This window comes from Epinephelus moara, chromosome 5 (assembly GCF_006386435.1).
Source record: "Epinephelus moara isolate mb chromosome 5, YSFRI_EMoa_1.0, whole genome shotgun sequence".
NCBI lineage: Eukaryota > Metazoa > Chordata > Actinopteri > Perciformes > Serranidae > Epinephelus > Epinephelus moara.
In genome coordinates, this window is record NC_065510.1 from 2,030,352 (window position 1) to 2,051,791 (window position 21,440).

The 21,440-nt window shown below is 42.0% G+C and overlaps 2 protein-coding genes across 2 annotated transcripts in view; one reads left to right on the forward strand and one right to left on the reverse strand.

Annotated features, from left to right (window-relative positions):
* LOC126389796 (protocadherin Fat 4-like) overlaps nt 1-5,118 on the reverse strand; it is a 31,697-nt gene extending 26,579 nt beyond the window's left edge. Inside the window, exons 1-3 of the mRNA XM_050043673.1 lie at nt 5,022-5,118; nt 2,628-2,696; nt 583-746 (exon numbers count right to left, since the gene is read on the reverse strand). Of these exons, the coding sequence (XP_049899630.1) occupies nt 583-746; nt 2,628-2,696; nt 5,022-5,103 (315 nt within the window). The 5' untranslated portion in view covers nt 5,104-5,118. The remainder of the gene's footprint in view (nt 1-582; nt 747-2,627; nt 2,697-5,021) is intronic.
* A 6,880-nt stretch (nt 5,119-11,998) lies between these two features.
* si:dkey-96g2.1 (uncharacterized protein LOC795315 homolog) lies at nt 11,999-20,900 on the forward strand. Its single transcript, XM_050043816.1, has 3 exons — nt 11,999-12,234; nt 14,731-14,843; nt 18,893-20,900. Exons 2-3 carry the CDS (start codon nt 14,731-14,733, stop codon nt 19,443-19,445), a joined length of 666 nt encoding a protein of 221 aa, XP_049899773.1. The 5' UTR covers nt 11,999-12,234; the 3' UTR covers nt 19,446-20,900.
* The last annotated feature ends 540 nt before the right edge of the window (nt 20,901-21,440 follow it).

The window sequence follows — 21,440 nt, forward strand, 5'->3', positions numbered from 1 at the left end:
TCATGGTATGGAATGCTGTACATAATCATGGAAACTGTCAGTGTGTCATTCTGTCAGTCAGTCATTCTGTCTGTCCCACGTTTTTCTACTCACTGACGTGGTCAATCTATGTGAAACTGCACATAGGCATTGAGGATTGGCATAGGTAGAAGGTGACAAAGCTACCAGTGGGTATGGACTAATTATTATTACTGTATTTTTATAATGGAGTTTTGGTGGCAGTCAATTCGGGGCTGTTTCTGGTTAAACAAAAAGAATCTTACTCTTTAATAAAATGTCTATCTCTGAAGGGATCCTTTCCATAATCTGAGCCTGTCAGTGGCAAAAACAAACACTTTTAGTGGAACTAAACTGACAGTGGCAAATGCAATTTAACGTTACACTGCAGCTTGTTTTGCCGCTGCTCACAATTTCAAAAACTGTTGTTCCTATTACTTAGACACAAAAACATGGGGAAACAGGGTCCAGGTTGAAAAATACTGCAGTTACACTTTAGCATTTTCTGTTTACATTGATAGAAAATAGAAACAAAATAGCAGTTTAGAAAGTTGATTAGTAGGAGACAGGTTTTCCCAAACTCACCCCAACCAGTGTGTCTGCGTCCAGCGGCTTCTTGGTGCGAACAGTTGCGCTGGTGTCTCCGATTGTGAAGCTCAGTTCCAGATACTGCAGATGTTCTGGGAAGATGTAGGACACCAGCTTCACATTGCTTCCTGCTGTGATCCCCGACACCACCTCCACATTGCCTGCAACATCATGGGAGCATTGTGAGAGGGTTTAAATAAACATCTCATCTACTGTTTGACGGACACACGGCACCTTTGTAGGAATGGATTTCTTTCCTTCATAACAAAGTCAGCGAAGATAAAAACACTCAACACTCCCTCTCAAAATATCTCGCTATCATGTCAATTTGTTTTCCCCTACTGTACATGATAATACATTACCAACTGTTAATTACTAAAAAAGTATTAGTATCTTTGGGAATCTGGCCCTGGTATTACTTGATATCAGATCGAAAACCAGATTTTGGGGCATCACCCAACAGTATTAGCTATCCCTCCTATCCCTGGAGATTTTGCACACAAAGCATCTTGCAAACAGATAAAATAAAATAAAAAGTATGTAGAGGGCAGCAATACAACATTATTTTTCAAACTTTTCCTGGATTTCATAAAAACTTTTAGGCATGTTTCAGAAATATATCTCAAATATAAAGCAAGTTTAAATACCAATGAAAATGGCATGAATTTAAGAAGAAGAAGAAGAAGAAGATAAACATTAATGATCCCTGAGAGGAAATTTTAATTATTTCACTCTGTTGTCATACACACACTTTGGACAGGTGCCCCGAGCAGTTGGGGGTTCAGTGTCTTGCTCAAGAGCATCTCAGCAGTGCCCAGGAGGTCGAACTGGCACCTCTCCAGCTACCAGTCTACGCTCCATGCTTGGTCTGTATGGGGACTTGAAGCAGCGACCCTCCGCTTTCCAAGCCAAGCCGAGCCCGGTCTTACTCGGAAGTTGTCAAAGTCCGGCGCTTGGGCAGTGACTTGCAGCGTCAGAAACCAACGAAAAAATGCGTCTTTTAACGTTTGCGTGACACACGGCAGGTTGCTGTTAGAGTTAAACAGTGCCCGACAGCGTCAGGGGGAAACGCAGCGGGACAAGAATGAAAGTTAAGGCGGCAAAAGTTTGACTGGGGCAGGTTGGACTGGTGGGGGATGTGTCCAACAGACACTGACTTTCCCAAAGCCAAACCCTGCTCTTTTTTCCTAAACCTAACCACGTGTGTTTATTGTTGAAGGAAAAAAAACACCAGTCCGCAGTGTTGTACTGACGTTGTGCATTTATTTTGAAAGAGACTGTATGTAAATGTTAAATTTACTGTGAAAACACAAGTGTATCTTGAAAGAAGACAATTCATATAACAGGCTGAAGTTGACACGTCGTCCCAGAACATCAACAACCAACGCACCCAGGGTACCTTGCACATCATATGTGGATGTGGAAAGTCCATGAGCAAATGTCAATATGTGACGAGGTCGGAGTGAGAATGTGACTGAGCTACTGCTGCGCCCAAATTATTTATGCCCATTTAGAGAGGGTTGCTGTGTATCAGAAGGCAGAGCAGGTCATCCACTAATTTGAAGATCGGTGGTTCAATCCCTGGTTCCCCCAGTCTGCATGTTGAAGTATCCTAGAGCAAGATACTGATCCCCAAGTTGCTCCAGGTGGCTGTTCCATCAGTGTGAATGTGTTCAAAAGATGAGTAGTAGTGGCACCCTGTATGGTCGGCCACCAGTGTGTGAATGTGAATGTGTGTGTGTGTGTGTGTGTATGAATGGGTGATTGTGACTTGTAGTGTAAAATGCACTTTGAGTGGTTGGAAGACTAGAAAGGCATTGTGCAGGTCCATTTGTCATTTACCTGAAATGAGCTGCGTTAAATTCCTTTCATTTAATTCATCATTATTATTTAATCAAGACAAATGTCTCTTGTGAAGAAAAAAGATGGATTTATTTTCCAGTATCTTTTGTGTTGTCGTTGCAAGTTACAACAGCTGCTGATTTAAAATCAATCTAATTTGGCAACATGCAATTTTAAATAAAAGTCATATCTACACTTACCTGTATATCCTTCATTCACTGCACCCACATACTGACTGCTGCCCGCAGCACAATTTATGGTTGAAGTACCTTGAGGAACAGAAACAACAGTAGTTAATAGAGAACAGACAGCTCACCCACACTACTGTACATTAAAATACTGTTTTTCACTCCTCACAACTGGCATGCAGCATGTTCTGGTTTATGTGCCCAGCGTTCCAGATATCTGTTGCTTCCACAATAGTACTGGTGGAGGTGCGTAAAACCACACATGCAGTGGGCACCAGTACTTAAAACTACTTTCCACCACTGGAGGCAGATATTCTGCAATACATGACAGACTTGAAACAGCGAATACTGAATCAGATATGCTTTCTAATCTAAAACAGTTTCAAGCACATGAGAATATACTGTGTGTATGTTTGAGCTTTCATCATCGCAAATTATCTTAAATCTACCATCTGTTGTCGTGGATGATATAAAAATAATAACATGGTTGTGTATCACTGTACGCACCATTAAACTAAACTGTAGACTTTGTTTATTACATTTTATTGTCTGAGACACATTTAAAGATTTGATTAATGATAATAAATCTAACATCAGTAGTGTCTTTTTTATTCTTTTTTTACACACATATCACAAGTGGCAACCTTTGGAACTTAACAAAAAAAAAACACCTGACGTGCCAAATACTGCAGTTGATCGAATGAGCACTTGAGGCTGGCCCCAGAAGTGAGTCTATCATGTTAAAATGCCCAACTTCACAGCAGACATAAACATGTTTACAGCCTGGTACAAAAAGCGGTTCTGGTCTTTATAGCTATTTTCACAACTGTACAGGGGGCGAATTATTTATATAACTCACCCATAAAAATGTAGTTAAAGCTAAGGTTAAGTTTGGGACTGTTTTTTACTTATCAGAGGAGGGGGTCGACATCGTTGTTTGTTTTTTTTTTACCTTCCCTGAAACTACAAAGATTTTTTACAGAGATTTTTTTAAAACTTACTCTTTGATGTTTGAAAGTTCAAAGTTAAAAGTTGAAGACGAAATCCTGGGGTTGAGGAAAGCCTTGGTTTTTTGCCCTTGTCGTGCATGCTGGTTAGTTGGTGCAAATGGTTTATTTTTGGCCAAATTTTAAATGACACGTTGAATAAGGTGATTTTGATGAAATATCATTATTTTAGGTTTAGATTTGATGTTGTTTTTTCTTTTTTTTGACAAAAGCATTCATCGCATACGGTGTATCCAAGGACCGTCAGAAGTCGAAAAAGCCATCTGTTTTTATAGGTTCTGGCTGCGATTAATGGTGTAATATTGGTGATTTTTAATCATTTAATTTAATCTTTATACAGAATAAAACCATTTTAAGTTGTATGCCCCCCCCTAAAACTGAAAAACAAACAAACATATAAAAAAAGAAAGCATAAGCCCCTTCCCAGTGCTTAAAAAATTAGCTGACACACCACACCACCCCCTCCAAGTAAGGAACGATCCCTTGAGCATTGCTACGTTGACGGACAGGTGGATGCTGTCGGTTGACAAGTTGCTACCACGGCGACAACATGGGTTAAGGTAACCCCAGCATAACCCCAGATACACAGAGTGCAGGTGTGGCTGTCACTATTTCCACTTAATTAAAGTTAGTTGTATTATTTTGACCACCAAAAAAAGTCTTATTCAGAGTTTGGTTGTTCGGTTTTTCTGGTAAGTACATTTTGTTTTAATGGTTTTAAGTCTGTTTTTCTCGAGTGAAAAACAACATAAGCATTATCACAGTAAACTATAGCTATAAATGCAACATGCTAACCAATATGCGGCTACTTTGGGCTCCAAAAATCCAAGATGGCAACAGCCAAAATGACAACTTGAGGCTTCAGAACTGGAGTCCACAAACCAGTGGGTGACGTCACGGTGGCTACGTCCATTACTTTAAGCAGTCTATGGTAGAGCACCTGACACTGGACTTTGAAACACTAAAACTTTGAGTGAGATGTGATCAAACTGATATGGCAGCATAATTTTATGCACATATAAGGCTGAGTCAAGCCACCATCGCTGCTTGAGACTTGGTGTAAGACAGGTGTCATGATACCTACCACCAGCCATAATAATCAAAACATCATTTAACATGAACACTGGGCTTCCATAGGAATCCTCACCCAACATAATTCATATCATGTGTGCCGATAACTGTCGTCATGTATTCCTCTTGCATTTTAAGGTGGACTGAAGTAACAGATTTGGACACAAAAACACTGGCACTGACACAATCACCAGTATTAATTTGAATAAAAGTTCAGGGCCTTCAACACAAACAGAAATAAGTCAGCCTGATTTTTCCTGCTGTCTGCAGTTTTAAATCAAATCTGATTCTATAATCTAGTAAATCAATCCATTCTGGCTCCACTCACCTATAGAAGTCCCAGTAACAACACACACACAAATGGAGAAAACGAGGAGCAGACCACTCCGAGTCAAACCGCCGGTGTCCATATCGGCTCGGTTGTGTTTTCCCCAAACCTGAAAACCGACACTGAACTAATCACCTGAATCACAGCTGTTAAGAAGCGTCCGCAGTTCACTTCGCCCACCTTCCCAGCAATCCTGTTTTATGGCTGGTTGTAAAGTGTTGCAGTATCACTGATGGTGGACTGTGCGCAAGAGCAGTGCCAAGCGTGAGTTTCATTTTCCATGAAACCTTGTGGAAGAATTGTGCGTTAACTTCACAGGAGGAGAAGCTACATTTAGCTATCAATTAAAGCTAGGCCTCTGCTGCTGCACATCTGCATTGAAGAGTGAATTTTGACCTTGTTTGTACCTTTGGTGTGATTTTTTGTGTGTTTTCCTTCTGTTGATTGTCATATCTTTGTGGAGCATATAAATGTTTATCATCTCTGCCAGCAGACTCTTCCTGGTAGAGGACTGACTGAAACTAATTAAACAGTGTAGTGATTTATGTTTTGTGGTTTTAATGCTACCTCATGTTATCTCTACTTCTACTTCCTCTTCTCCCCTTCTGACCTGTGACCAGCCCTCGTCCCTGAAATCTCAATCTCTAATTATAATTAATATAATTAAGAGGCGGACTTTTTCTTTTTTTTTTTTACATTGAACCTAAAACACCAAACATTTCTAGATGACATAAGAGTTCTGACGGGACCATTGCAGCTCGGAAACAAAGGTTTCAAAGAGCAGCGAAACAAAACCGTCAGACTGATGGGCTGCCCAGTAGGACCTGCAATAAAAGCAATTTTTAAAATGGCCGATACATTACAAGCCTTTCAAGTTTTCCTAAGATACTGACCCACATCACATCATTTGCTTACCTATAGATTAAGAATGGATTCAAATGTTGTGCACTGTATTTCGATCAGGAGGGGCTCGTGTTTCAGTGAAAGGAATACTGTATTTATTAACTTGTGCATGTACATATGAAAAATGTGAAAACTCTTTGGTGATTAGATCCCATCCAGATGGTGTGTAACTAAACTGTAAACTGCACAAAAATGTCGGTGCCAACAGAAAAGTCGTGGAGATGTTGATGGACTCAGACAATTCATGTTGTGATCAACATTCTGAATCTGATTTGGACGAAGAAGCAAACGAGGTTAGTGGGACGAAACAGGATCTCCATGACTGTGACACATGGACAAGACAACCACAGAGGAGACGGAGACAACAGAACACTGAACGATCACTAAACATTTTTACAATCCAGCTGATTTAAAGAGGCAACAGATAGCATCTTTTCCTAAATATGTCATTATGAAAATAATGTGGGTTGCACAGGGTAGTGTCCACAGTAAAATCAGACTATCAGCGTTTACATAGGTTACTTAGTGGCTGTGCAATCTTTGCAATAAGCTTCTGCCAACGGTGCCGAAATTTCGCAGAAAAAAATCTGCTTTAAGGCAGGAAACGCGTCATGTTTTACGAAACTGGTCGGTCAGCCAATCAGGGACTGGAGCTGGTCCTTATGAGGAGTTGGGCATGAGATAGTTGAGTCACGAGCACAATGGCAGACGGACAAAGTTTGGAGACAAGTGAAAAACGGCCTAGCAAAAGAAAAGGAGCTCCTCTGTGTGAGGAGGCAAAGAAGAGCAAAAAGGAGAGTGATAAAAGAAGAGGAAAAACAAGAGTAAACCTCAGTCAGGCGTTCAAGAGATGGAGGGAGCTCCGTGACCAAAGAGGCTTCAAAACCCATGTCCAGCTAGCTTTCTTTCTAATGGATCAGTAAGTAACACGGCTAAATGTTAGCTAGACCAGAGAGGACTGTACTGTACTGGCTGCTAGTTCATTCCTAGCTGGCCAGCATCGCAAATCGCCGCAACCAGGGAGCGGGTAGCGAGTGTTGGTCGGCTGACATCCTGGTTGCCATTCTACGGCAGCCCTCGGACAGTGATACCCCCCTCCCTTCCTTCTGTTCTCTTCTCACGGAGGCAGCTATCCACGGACATCGGCCAGCTAAGTTACGCCCAGCTAAGTTACGCCCAGCAATTTGAGCTCCAACCGGCCACATGGTTTCCATACAGTACCGTTTATTCTAGAATGGGGACTGTTTACATGTGCATATTGGTATAACTCCACTGTGTCTACTGTTGTTTGTACTGGTACTGTACATTCTGGTATAATTATTTGCATTACTATTTGTTTTTTCTTCAGATAAATCTGATAATTGTTGCTAAAAAACCCCGAATCCTATCTGTTGCCTCTTTAAGGAAATATGAAAAAACATAAAATGTAAATGTGAAATTGTACTGACTTTGACCAAATGCATTTTTCTCAGCTTTTTTTGTACATAAATGAAAATGCACAAATTCAAGTGTTAATAAAAAAGGAGTGGAATAAGATAGAATCAAATGTTTTCCGCTTTGAGTTTTTTTAACTCAAGGAGTCCTAGAGCACAGAAACGCAAGGCACGTCGCAACGCAAAAGCCGCAAGAAAAAAATCTTAATTCTCATTAAAAACAGTTACTAAACCTCCAGCTGATAAAACACTTTCTGTGTGATCAGGGCCTGAGAGGGCCAGCTCTGTACTGGGATGCTCCTCAACATGGTGAGAGGGCCAGCTCTGTACTGGGATGCTCCTCAACATGGTGAGGGTAGTGGGAGAAAGGAGAAGTAAAGCCACGCTACCGTACCTTATGGACAACATGTCCCACCCCATGCACACAACTCTGACAGCACTGGGCAGCTCCATCAGCGACAGGCTGCCTCACCCATGGGAAGAGAGACCCCGATGATCCGCTCTGCAGTTCTAAGGATTTATTGCAGAGTCTTTCGCTCACACGTTTTGCTGTTTCCATGCCATACTGTGATGCAGCTGGTCAGGACACGTTCCACAGTGCCTCTGTGGAACGTGGTGAGGACAGGCAGGGGTAAGCCGGCTCTCCTCGGCCTTCAAAGGAAGTGGAGGTGCTGTCGAGCATTTCTGGCCACACAGTTCGTATTAAGAGACCAGCTGAACTTAGTGCTCCTGACCCTCTCCAATGAGTGATCATATGCCGTCCTCCTGAAGTCCACCACATCTCTTTTGTTTTTTCCACATTGAGAGAGAGGTTATTTCCTCTGCATCAGCTCGCCAGCTGTCGTACCTCCTCTCTGTATGACATTTCATTATTATTGCTGATGCAGCAAGAAGATGAAATTCAGGAGCCCGATTGAGTGGTTGAAGAAGTCTGCACAATGTCTTCTAACAAGTAAGATCTGACTTGGAAGAGAAGCTTCATACAGAAGGTTCAGAGTGTCTGGATAGGACTGAACCTGAACTGGAAGCTTTGGAGAGTGATAACAAGGTCTCAACAAATCAAAAAAACATTGCCGATTTTCCAACAGCTTTGTGTCACTGCAGTGTGGGCACCTTGTGCAGATAAAGGCTATTTAACTTCCCTCTGTGTTGCTTAAGGCTGCCAGTGAAGGGTCAGATAATGCTAATGTTTATGTTCCCTTATCTCTGGTTTGCTCTATTGGCCTCGATGCCTTCTGTATTTACATTGGACAATCTATTGTACTTGGCTAGTTTGGTTTTACAGCAGACGCACAGAATCTTCATTCTGTTTCAGCTTGAAATGATCCTTAACCTTGGACACTGCTCTTCATTTTCTCTGGCCTGTCTCTTCTTTCAGCCACTTGTTGTTTTATCTCCCTTCCGTCATTATGCAATCCACACTGTAAATTACTTCCTATTTTGTGCATGGATGTATGACTTTGAGATGCAAGTGTATTGTGCCACAGTATTAAACAACCATGCACAACACAGTGCGCTGCAGCGACAGTGTATTACAGCTTTAATCATTCAGTTATAACCCTCAAAATAAAAGCCTCAGATGTACACACTGAACCACTTTGAATGTGCCCAATTAGAAACAAATCTGAAGGAAATAATCTGCTTACAAGTTCTAATTGTCTTTTTTAAACTAAGTGACATTAGCTAATTCTACACGTCCATGTTACATAAGAGAGGCGTAATTTTGACCTTATGACGTTATTGTAGTGTTAGCTGAAGTTAACGTTACCATGTATAAGTTAAAGTGTGCTAACATCTGTAGTGATGAAGAGTTGTGAAAGGCTCATCCTCACTAAACTGCAGGTAGAGGTGAGTGCGACCTCCGACCCACTACAGTTTGCCTATAGGAGGGACAGACGCGTTGATGATGCAGTGCTGACTCTGCTGCACCAGGTATACATGCACCTGGAAAAGCCGGGGAGCCTAGCCAGGCTTGTGTTCATTGACTTTTCCTGTGCATTTAATACCGTGCAGCCTCATCTCATGGGCAGTAAGCTCTAGAAGCTAGGGGTCAACCCACATATGACCCTGTGGGTCCTGTCCTTCCTCTAAGAACGTCAGCAGACGGTGAGATTTAATGGCCACTGGAGTTCAGTCATCTCAACGGGAAGCCCACAAAGACTGCAGATGTACAAACCCGGATCTACAATGTCTGAAGTACTCTGATGATACAGTCATTGTGGACATTTCTAACTCTGGACAGAGATTGCAGTCTGCGGTGGACGACTTTGCACTTTGGTGCAAGGGGAATCACCTGGACCTGAACATCTCCAAAACAAAGAAGATGGTCACAGACGCTCTGCCACCAGCCCCCCTGCGCTCCAGATAGATGGTCAGGATGAATATAAATACCTGGGCACCATCATTGACCGGCAGCTGACAAGAGTAACGCCCATCGCATCTTCAGGAAGTGTCAGCAACATCTCTACTTCCTCCGTAAGCTGCGACAGCTGCAGGTCAACAGGTCAACATTACAAGCATTCTACAACTGCTTCATTCAGTCCACTCTCACCTTCAGTCTCTTGGCCAGGTACGGCTCCTTGACTGAGTTAAACAGAGCCCCCCTCATGAAAACAGTCAGACTGAGCACCAAGATCATAGGACAGCCTCAGACCACTCTTGCAGCTATATTTGAAGAGCAGGCTGTTAAGACGGGCAGCCTCATCGCAGCTGATACAAGCCACTGTCTCAATAACCAGTATGAGCTGCTGCCCTCTGGAAGGAGATACCGATCCCTGCCCCTCAAAACCAAGAGAGCCATGGCTACCTTTGTCCCAACATCTATTAGACTGCTACATGAACTGTAACACTGTATGTGTGCTGTTGTGTGCAGGGATACGTGTGCATGTAAGCCCAACCACAAATGAAGTTCCCTACCGTGAAAATAAAGTTCTCTTGTCTTGTCTTGTCTTGTTGTGTGAGGTGTTTGGTTAGCATAACTGCAATAATGTGGTGGCACATGTTCCCCCTGACACAGACTCTCTGTGGACGAAAGTCTCTGATCCAGAGAGCTAACCCTGCAGGGGAGACCGGGGTAAGATGAGATACTTTTCATATTCAGGATCACTACATCAAGGCTATTATAGTTTTGTTGGTAACTAATATATGTGCATATATTTCAGGATGTTGTGCATCCCTACAAACAAACAGAATGAGTGTAAACATAACTGTTTTGATAATATAGCATGTCCAAAAAAAGTGGTCTCGTGGCACAACTTACCCCGTGTCTGGGGTAAGTTGAGCATAGGAGTGGGGTAAGTTGAGCCATCTCCCTCCTTCCCTCCCCCTGCCCTCCCTCCTACCCCCCTTCCCCCCCCCTCACCTTCTCTCCTCCCCCTTTCTCCCTCCCTCCCTGGGTTAAGATATTCCAGTTATACATGTCTGTACTGAATTAAATAAGACGCTTCTTCAAATCCATGTGTATTTTTATTTATAATACACAATTCAACAGGTACAAATCTTTTTTTTAATTATTATTGCATATAACAACTTTAAAACATTTTAACATAGGCCTGAGAATGCCTTAAAGTGCGCTTAGCAAGAGAACCTTAACAGCTGTGTTTTTGGAAAGAAAACACTGAACTAAATCCGTAGACGTGAATCCTAGTTTGGTGTCCTTGCTAACAGGAGGGCCAATTGTGGAAATGAAGGTATTATAATAATTTGAACTTGTTTATTAACACATTTGAGCATTCTGAACTGAAACTCTCATTCTCTCATCATCCTTCCTCTATATGTCCTCCTTCATCCTCTCTAAACTCCTCCCTCCATCTTACTCTCGTTCCATCCACCCCCCCCCCTCCTTCCATCCATATCCCACCTGCTCCTTTACTCAATATCCCACCTGTCCAGGTTGCAGGGGAATACAAACTGCTGGGTCTCTGAGGTTTGGGGAGTTTTGCGGTTACATCGATTCTTGGGAAGAATCCCTCATCTTTCTCCTTGAAAGTAAAGTTTGGTTTACCATATCCAGCTTTGCCTCTTCTCAGAAACTTACGGCTCAACTTACCCCATAGCTACCATATTGACTTTATTAGCCCCCACAGCTAAAATGGTGCGCTTTCATGCTAGCTGCACTACCTCATTTTGTAGCTAATAGATACCACAATTGATGTATAAAACAAATTATCTATTTTGGTCTAAACACAATCCCCATGAAACTTATGATAGACTAAATTCACTTTCATGAGTGAAAAATGCTTTTTTGGACATGAATCTCTAACCACTAACCCATGTGGTTCTTACCTTCACAGACTCCATAAAATGATGCCTTCCTCCTAAATATTTGGTCACATGCTCAATTTTATTTACGGTTTCCTAGCAACAAGGGGTGGCTCAACTTACCCTTTGGCTCAACTTACCCCAGTCTCCCCTTTTAATGTTAAGATCAGTTAGCCTTTTCAGGAGTGTATCTTACATCATTTTTAAAATGATTTCTATCATTCAACTTTTTATTGACAGTCATACTAATTAAACCATAATGAACTGGTTATGGTTCACACCTCTCCCCCAGACACTGATTCTCTTCCTCTTTCTAGCCTCGCAGTTCTTGTACTCATAGAACTGAAATTACACCCAGCAACCACCGTGGCAGCCTGTCTCATCAGGAAGTTAGCAGCAGAAACACTGCTCTAATCTTCCGGCTTCTTAATTTTTGAAAAATATGTTCAAATATGGGCATGGTGCCACTCTAAGAGTTTGATCATGATCAACTTCTGCTCTATAAAAACACATCTTCCTTCTTACTGTATTCACTGCAGCAGTGCCTTCACAACAAGCACTGAGAAGTGCAGAAGACACAGACAGCATCCATCAGACATCCTTCTCCAACAAAGACGGTAAAAGAGATTCTCTTGGCTGTTTTTAGTAGAGTTCTAAAGAGGGAGACAGGACGGTATAACCCAACTTCAGCAGTTACTAGGTTTGTCTCCTGACTCCTTGTAAAAAAAAATTTCATGAGGCCACATTAAGCTCAATACAAGCTAAAAGTGGCTGTGTCTGCAATTAGCAAGTTTGTATGAGTATGTAGTGTGTTCACACTGGAAACATGACTTTTCATTTCATTTCATTTTTGAGTGAGCTTTTGTTTGACACTATTGTCCCAAATGCATTGCATAAAGGAACTGGAGCTAGGCTCAACTCACAACTGCAAAATAAAAAAAATAAACAAATGACATGTATTGTGTGACATGCACACATATTGCACCATTTCATGTTAGTATAAACAGTTAAAAGTGCTGGGTGTAACTCAGGAGAAAGATATTTGCTTGTTGAGTCTCATTTGCAGGTTGTTAAATATTGACACAACCAAACTTTCTCCTGAGACACGGCTGAGCTGAAAACAGTGCTCAGTCACCAGTGAGGGGATTTCCACTGCTCAAAGCTGCTGACTCAGGCAGTGAAAAGGATTCAGCATAATAATAATAAACTTTACTTATATAGCACATTTAAAAACACAGTAACAAAGTCCTTTGCTAACAAACACATTGTGGAACTCATTTGTTCCTCAGTCTGTCAAATGAGAGTATGGCTTCTAAGTCACCTGGGTCAAACACTGAATGTAGTAGGTAATGAGTAATATTTCACACAGCATTCACTCTTCGTAATGTCTGTTGGGATTTGTAACCTTTGCTATATGATTTTTTTTGTTTGGTTAAATGTTGTTTAGTATTTTTGTATTTATGTGAAACAGTTGACGACAAATTTCAGATTTTTTTTTTGACAATAAAACAAAATCAAATTGCTGTAGTCAACCAAAGAAAATCTTGGTCGACTGAAGTTGTGCATAATCTTCAACTACTCAATTAGTCATGGGGAAAAAAAATCTGCACGTTATTTTTCCCTCTGCAGTGGTGTGTCTGTGTCACTCTGCAGTTACACCTCCAAAACACTAGTCAGCGGTGGAGGACTGTGTTAAGTGCTGTAAAGTTTAGTTCATTCAAAACACACATTAAATATGGCTTAATAGAGACAATTTCAAACACAAGTACACAAATCAGTTTCACCATAACATTCAATATGGCATTCACAGACAAACACTTGTCTTATCTGGACACATTTTCCCCACAAATACAACAAACTACTGTTATTAATTAAAAATTGAAATATGAAGCCAGGATAGATCACACACACGACTTAAAATGCTATTTTAGTGGAGGCTTTATTGACTTCACAATTTATTGTTTCTTATCTGTGAAAAACAAGTAAATAAAAGCTTCGTTTCCACTGAGGGAAATGGTTTCAGCTTACAGAAACAGACAGGAGGTCTGCGTCACCGCAACGCTGAGTGTGAGGGTAGGCGAGTTCAAAGTTGTGTAATTAAAGGGGGTATTTTGAAAACCCCCATTTTCACAGGTAACTTAAGCCTAGTTTATGCTCGACGCAGTCGCGAGTGCGCGAGATTCGTGCGCCACAAATGACGTAATCGCGCACCTGGTGCTTCATGAGGTCGCACACCTCCAGGATTTTGAAACTTTTCGCAAGCCACGCTAGTGTCAGTTCAAAATGCACTGGGCAAGGACTACTTCTTCCTATAGTATTTTTTCTCTACCGCCCCCTGTCTTACTGCAACGGAGAATGAGCCAAGTATAAATGCCTTCGTGCTCTGTTGATGTGCGCGCGCAATCTGCGAACGGAGCCAGGCAAAGGTATAACTGAAGCTTTAGCCTGTCCCTCCTGCCGCAGGAAATAATGGATTCTTTCTAGAAAGCTGTTGATGTAGCACTTTTCCCCGTTTTACTTTCTTTCGGAAAGTAACACGGCGATTATTCACCCAATGAGAATTTGGTTGGACGAGAGCATATCGACCAAATAATCGACCAGTCGACCAGGAGACTACAGCCCTAAAATCAACAAAACATAGAGAATGAAATGAACTAAGAGCAAAACACTGCACACATAATAAAAAACAGGGTAGGATGAATTAAAATGCAATAAAACATAAATAAAATCAACAAAAAAACAATTCTATAAAAGCATATTTTTCGAAGTGATTTAAAGGACGAGACAAAGTTTGCAGCCCTGATCTTCTCATCTCAGGGACGTAGGGCAGATAGGCAGTTCACTTTGAAGATTCACTGTTAAATATTTGTTTGTAAATGTACCAAACACCTCTAATTTTAATGTATTAACTCCAACATGACAACAAGACCATCTTAGCATCAAGCTAAAGGCAGAGCTCAGCATTAAGCATTAAGATTAGAACAATGAAACAACCTGCAGCAGATTATCTCTATGTACACTTTCAGACTGTCGACTGTCATACTTTCACTTGTTGTTATTTCTCATTTGTAAGCCTCCATATGATGATTCTGGTTGTTATTGAACCTGTGCAGATGGCTGGCCTGTGCTGGATGGCAGTGATGGTGGCCTTCTTCCTGTCTGCTGAAAACAGTTTGGCTGTGGACCAGAACAGGCTTGCCTCATTTGTAAACGGCATCCTCAGTCAGTGAGTTGACAGAATAATTTAATTCATATTGTGCTCTGATATGTTCATAATACGCAGATGCCTTTGAAACATGTCAGTTAAACATGACTAAAGATTAGAAACACCTTTAGTGAAATTAGTTGGTAATAGCAGATTTAAGCTTCAGATTAAGTTTCTTAAAAATGTTAATGAGTTATTTTAATCGACTTAATTCAAAATTGAAAACCGCTGTTCTCTGAATTAATAAAATAAACCAATGCACTCCTCCTCTGCCGTCTGTACACCCCAAACTGCATGTCATTTTTCTTCACCATGGGAGATGTAAATATTATTTCAAATTTAGTTTTGATTCAAAAGACTGGTGGACGTGGGAAAGCAAATCGGCGTCTGTCTCGGTTCATACAGGGCAGCTGATGAACCCAAATCAGCCTGAGAGTTGAAGGGAGACGGTATGGTTTCATGCTTGACTATCTTACTAGTTGTAAACCTTAGAGGTGGGTCACTGCCTACATTAAACTGCCTGTATTAAGATGTTTTATTAGCGATTTCACAACAGAGACAAAGAACGCAGAGGCTCAGGGCAAACTATCATTACCTGGCTGTCCTTGACGGCAGGTCAGAGAGACGCTGCTACAAGGGAAGCTGAGGAGGGAGGGGCAGGGGCCTGGCTCAAATGCCATTGTTGGGCAAACAACACACATTTAATTAAGAACTGATGCCATGGGCCAAATTAAAAAACAAACAAACTAAAATATAAAATTATTAACATGGATGGATGGTAACTGCTAAATAGCGGGAGTGAGCTGTCAATTTATGATTGATTGGCATTCATGAACATACACATGTGCCTACGATCAAATCTGAGTTTTCCGAAGCGCTCATGAATCCAATGTAGGTTTTAAGTAACAAGGTTTTTTATGTGCAAAACAGATTTACAGCATTTCATGAATGAGACCCTATGAGTGCTAAGACTGTGGCTGGTGTTTATGTGGACCCCATAAACTGCCATTAAATCAGAGGAGCACAATATGCAGGTACAATAACTATGAAGAAAACATCAAGCCAGAGGCGTTCAGCCGAACAACCTCTGCTTTTGTCATAAAACTAAAGTAGAGATGCATGGGCACGTCATAGGTATCAGCCAATATCGGCTTTCAATTGAACTTTCAGAATCGAGTTCTGTTAGATGAAGTAGCACCAGACCATTTAAACCTTAAAAACAAGTAATAAAACCTTAAAATCAATCCTAAAACAGACCGGAAGCCAGTGGAGGGGGGCAGTACTGGCGTTATATGATCCCGTTTTATTTTTCCAGTCATAAGACGAGCAGCTGCATTTTGTACTGACTGCAGACGATGCAGTGACGACTGAGCTACACCCATGTACCATTACAATAGTCAAGCTGAGAGGTAATAAAGGAATAAATAACTCTCTCGAGGTCTTTGGGAGACAGATAGGCCTTTACCTTGGCTAAAAGTCTGAACTGGAAGAAGCTCGTTCACCAAATCGTTCAAGGTGAAAAGCTACAGGACCAAGAAAGCCAACAGACTCGACCAATAGTTTAGGTTGTTCAAACATAACAATCTCTGTCTCATTGTCATTAAGACTGAGAAAATTTACATTCATCCAAGTTTCAACATCGTGTCATCAGAAACAAACTGCAAGTCAATATGAATAAGGCTTAAGTTCTGGTACTGATTATATTTCAGACAATACTGCCTTCCACCTTGGTCCACTGATTGCAAACTTAAAACACATGGCCAGAAATACAACACCTAAACTTCAATCAGGACTTTATATACTTGTTCAGTTTTGCTACCAACAAATAAAGATATTGCCAAACTCAGACCAGTGTTCCCCAAAAATAAAGTTAATCAATTTATCCATGTTTGATTTTCTAAGCAATAAAATTGAACAGAATTGGCATTAGGGATGGGCAAACGATCAAAATTCATTATTCGATCATCAAAAAAATTAACGATCAATTATCGATTAATTGATAAGCGAGTATTTCAAAAGAGTGCAGTGCAGACTGTCGCCACAACAGAGCACAGCTGCCCCAGTTTTGAGCTTCAACCCCCCCAGCCAAAGAGGAAGAATGGCGCGCATGCGCAGTCCACCCCTGGGTGTTTACAACCGTTGCCAGCCAGAGTTACAGGCTTCAGTTTCCAGCAAAACCTCCGTCTTTCAATGGCGTAGTGTTTTCAGAGGCCTCAAGGGAAGCCGCCGAGGCTTTGGAGAGCGATGAGAGCCTCCGTCTGTTTATGATTTTTTGCCTGGCATAGGTCCGGCGGGGGTCTTGTAGGCCTGTCGAGCCGCCGTGCTCGCCGGGTGGGGGGTCTCATTGGCCCGGCGAACCGCCATGCCAACGAGACCCCGCCGGACCTATGCCAGGCATTGTAGGGAAAACACTGTGACTATCGATCAGAATTATTTGTGATCGATCAAAAACCTTAACAATCAATCATCGATAATCAAAAATTGATGCCCATCCCTAATTGGCATGTTACCTGAAAGACACTTCAACTGTTGAGTCCTGAGCGGGACGAATGGAGAAATGCTGCAATGGTGCCACTTAGTGGTGATCTGAGATTTCTGCCTTATACGCCCATGTATCAACCAGCCTACAGTGATCAGCCACAACACTAAAAACACAGGCAGGTGAAGTGAATAACAGTGATCATCTGATTACATTACAAAGTTCTGCTGGGAAACCTTGTGTCCCGCATTCATGTGCGGACCAAGTACCCCCCCTCATGGCAACAGCACACCTCAGTGGCAGTGCCACTGCTCAGAAAGGCCTGAGGAATATGACAAAGAGCTTAAGGCATCGACCAGGCCTCCAAATTCCCCAGAGCCCAATCTGACTGAGCATACGGGGGACTTGCTGGTACCCCACTCTGCAACACACAGGACTTAAATGATCCACTGCCACCACCCTGGTGCTAGAAACCACAGGACACCCCCAGAGATCCTGTTTCCATGCCTTGACAGGTCAGAGCCAGGGGTGGAATGCTGTTGCCATGAAAGGGATGTACTAAGGGGCCGTTCACATGTAGCGTCTTTTGCGCGCACAAATCCATTAGTTTCAATGTAGACGCGCGCCAAGCGCGCTCACAATTCAAAGCGACGCCGTAGGGGCGCGCATTCGGTGCGACGCGCCTGTTTTTTCGTGCGCGTCCGCGGTGCACAGAGCTGGAAAAATCTCAACTTTTTTGAATGCAGCAAGCGCATCGCATGTCATGTGATAAGAATTAACCAATCAGCTCCACGGATCTGCTTCTTCCCTTCCGTCCAACGGACTTCACAACATTATGTATCTAATAACACACACTATCTCTCTACCAGCATCTCCCTCTCTCCCTCTCCTCCACACACACACATGCATACACCTCACCTCCTGATGCTTGCTGGAAATCCATTTAACTTTTTTGAAAACTTTGTAACTTTTTTACTCCCCCTGTGAGTGACAGGCGGTTTTGGCTGCTTAGTAACGGCAGGCGCGACAGTAGCGCAACCTCCGAAGCGCCTTGGATAAGGGGCTGTTCACATGCAGCGTCTAAAAGCACGTGGAAAACGCCAGCTGTGCCGTTTCCATCCTTTTATCCAAGGCGCTTCGGAGGTTGCGCTACTGTCGCGCCTGCCGTATGTGTATGCATGTGTGTGTGTGGAGGAGAGGGCGTGCATCTACATTGAAACTAATGGATTTGTGCACGCAAAAGATGCTACATGTGAACGGCCCCTTTGTGCACGCAAAAGATGCTACATGTGAACGGCCCCTAAAAGGATGGAAACGGCACAGCTGGCGTTTTCCACGCGCTTTTAGACGCTACATGTGAACGGCCCCTTAGTCTGCAACAGTGTTTGAGAGGACAAAGCGTGTCAAGTGGCATCCACATCAATGCCAGGAGCAAAGGTTCCCTGGACAACATTGTATTGTAACAAGATGATCAATGTTATTCACTTCACCTGACAGTGATTTGAATGTTTTGGCTGATCGTTGTACTGTGTTCTCTACCAAAAGATGTAAAGTACATGATGGGATGTTGCCTGTATTTTTTCTTTGACAGGTATGGAACACAAGGCATGTTCAGTCTGGCAGTAAGCATCCCTGACAACCAGAACCAGAACATTAACACTATCCTTCAGAACATCTTTCAAAGTGATCCTCCTGACAATGTGAGGAATGTCATCAACAATGGCCAGGTGTACAAGGGCACCAGGGTGGTTGCTGCCAAAGTTCTGAAACCGACCAATGGAAGACCTGATCACGCAGAGTCACGAGTCGTGGACGAATTGGATCGCTTCTTCAGACGTAGTAATCCGAGTGATCTGTTGCTTTTCTATGTTTATGCCTCCCCATGTGTCGAAAAATGTTCAAGCAACACACATCAGCAGAGCATCCTCGAAAGGATTAAAAGCATCAGTAAATGGAGCAATTACGCTTTTGTGTTCAGTAAAATATTCAAACCCAGGAATGGTCCTACCAATACTGATGAACAGCGGCGTGGAGCCCTTGAACGACTCGGGCATTCAATTGGTCCTGAGAACATATTCCGTTGTGAGTGGCAGTGCACCAGCTGCTCCAGTGGTGGAAATGTTGCAAATTATTGTGTTTCTTGATTCAACGTCACCCTCTTCTTCAGGCTGATGGCAGCGGGCTCAGTCAAAGTGGCAGATGGTAGAAAGGTTCTTGGGACTGCTGTGATTCAGGTCATATAGATCTGCAGGGACGTTAAGAATATACTGGCTATGGTGGGGGACACCACAGCTTCATTGCTCTCAAACATTATTTTCACTATTGCTGGTGCTGTTACTGTAACAACTACAGCCAAATTACATTATTGTTATTATAAATAAAAAAACATCACGTGACTGGGGAACAACAAAGGACAAAATGAGACAGTTTTAAGAGTTAAATGTATTAGTGAAGTTTAGAAGATGGTTGGGTTGTCATCATGACATGTGATAAAGACATTTAACAGTCCACAGAAGATGGGTCATAAAAACTCACCCTGACCTTCATTAAGCACCATCTTCAGGTCAATTATCTGTCCAATACTTTGGTTTGTCACTGTTTCAAAACTACTAACAATCCTATCTGCCTCAGCTGGACTTTGTGTTTAGTCCTAATTAGCAAATGCTAAAGGCTAACACACCAAACTGAGATTTTAATTATTATACCTGCTAAACATCTATATGCTAACATAGTTATTGTGACTTGGTAGCATGCTCATGTTAGCACAGTAAGAGGAGGAAGGGGCACCCTTTGTTTGAACTGAGCCTCTGCTCCTTTAACAAAACTCCCACAACATCAGTGCCCTGTGGATTTGTTAGAAACTTGAATGCACAGCAGTCCCATGAACCCACTGTCACTGAGATTTTAAAAAATCCTCAAGCTCAAAATGCACTTTTTTCATTTCATACTACAAGATTGTATCTGAAGCATTAATAGCTTCCATTTCAGTGCCGGGTCACAACAGAGAGTGGCACAGATAAATCCATTTGCATGTCAAACGATACTGGAAGCTAACGCTGACGTAGTGAATACTCGTGTCTTCAATTGGTAAATGGACAATGAGTTGAGACAGCAAGCATGTACCATCCATCCATGCCTCATGACTGACTATAAACCTTGAAACATCTCCTTAGTGAAGCAGTTTGTTCTCCGGCAGAGCAGGTTGTTATAAAATCAGACAGGGCCACAAGATTATTAAGGTATGTCCTATTTGGCCTCGAAAGTTCTCCGTTCCCAGAAAGGTTAACACTGTCAAAGTGACTTGCAACTGATCAGCGGTGTGAAAAACACACTCCAAAATTCACTGAAGTTTAATTTTCTCTTTTGCAAAGTTCCCTGTGATAAGTGATTCGGTCTCTGTGTATGTAAAGAGATGATTTGTTCATTTTGTTTCAAATTTATTCAGTAAATATGTGAGTAAAGTACAAGACATTTCATGTAAATTAACGTCAGTATTTCTAGTGCTTGTGTCATGGTACTCTGTGCTCCTGGAAAGCATTATTAAATGCTCTGTATTTTTTTTCTTGTCTGACTTTTCTGTCTCATTAAAGCTTGGCTCAGCATCCATCTGGTCTGTCTGTGTCAGTCATTTACGGGATTCTTGTTGACTTTCTAATCACTTCACCAAGGAAAAAGTTCAGTCACACACTTCTAGAAACTGGTTATCATGAGATACATTGCCAAAAACAGTGCACATCTTATGTCAGCTACTCTTTCTGTTATTTCAGCAGCATCATATACTACATAGAAAAAACTGTAAATAAACAATTTTTATGATCTTTTTTTCACAAAATGTTTTGGGTCAAATACACTGATTGCATATTAGATATTATTCGAACAGCTCAGCACAACATTGGTCTGCACAACCATCAAGAATAAAAATAATAAAACATTAAGATACGAGGTGTTGAAGCCACAGTACAGTTTGTGAAACAGAGCTATGGAGTCCATATTTTCATGAATTGTCCCTCTGTGGAGTGAAGCAAACAAGTTACAAGATATTTATCCTCCCGGCATATGATATGCCAAAGAAGGATATAAGGATATGCCAAAGAAGAGTTTTCGGGGTCTTGAGATGGTACAGAACGCAGCAGCTCGTG

Bases quoted from the DNA above. Each gene is read 5' to 3' on its own strand.
- si:dkey-96g2.1 (XM_050043816.1), top strand. From the start codon at position 14,731: ATGGCTGGCCTGTGCTGGATGGCAGTGATGGTGGCCTTCTTCCTGTCT. The intron at 14,844-18,892 runs GTGAGTTGACAG...TTTCTTTGACAG, and splicing joins GTAAACGGCATCCTCAGTCA to GTATGGAACACAAGGCATGT.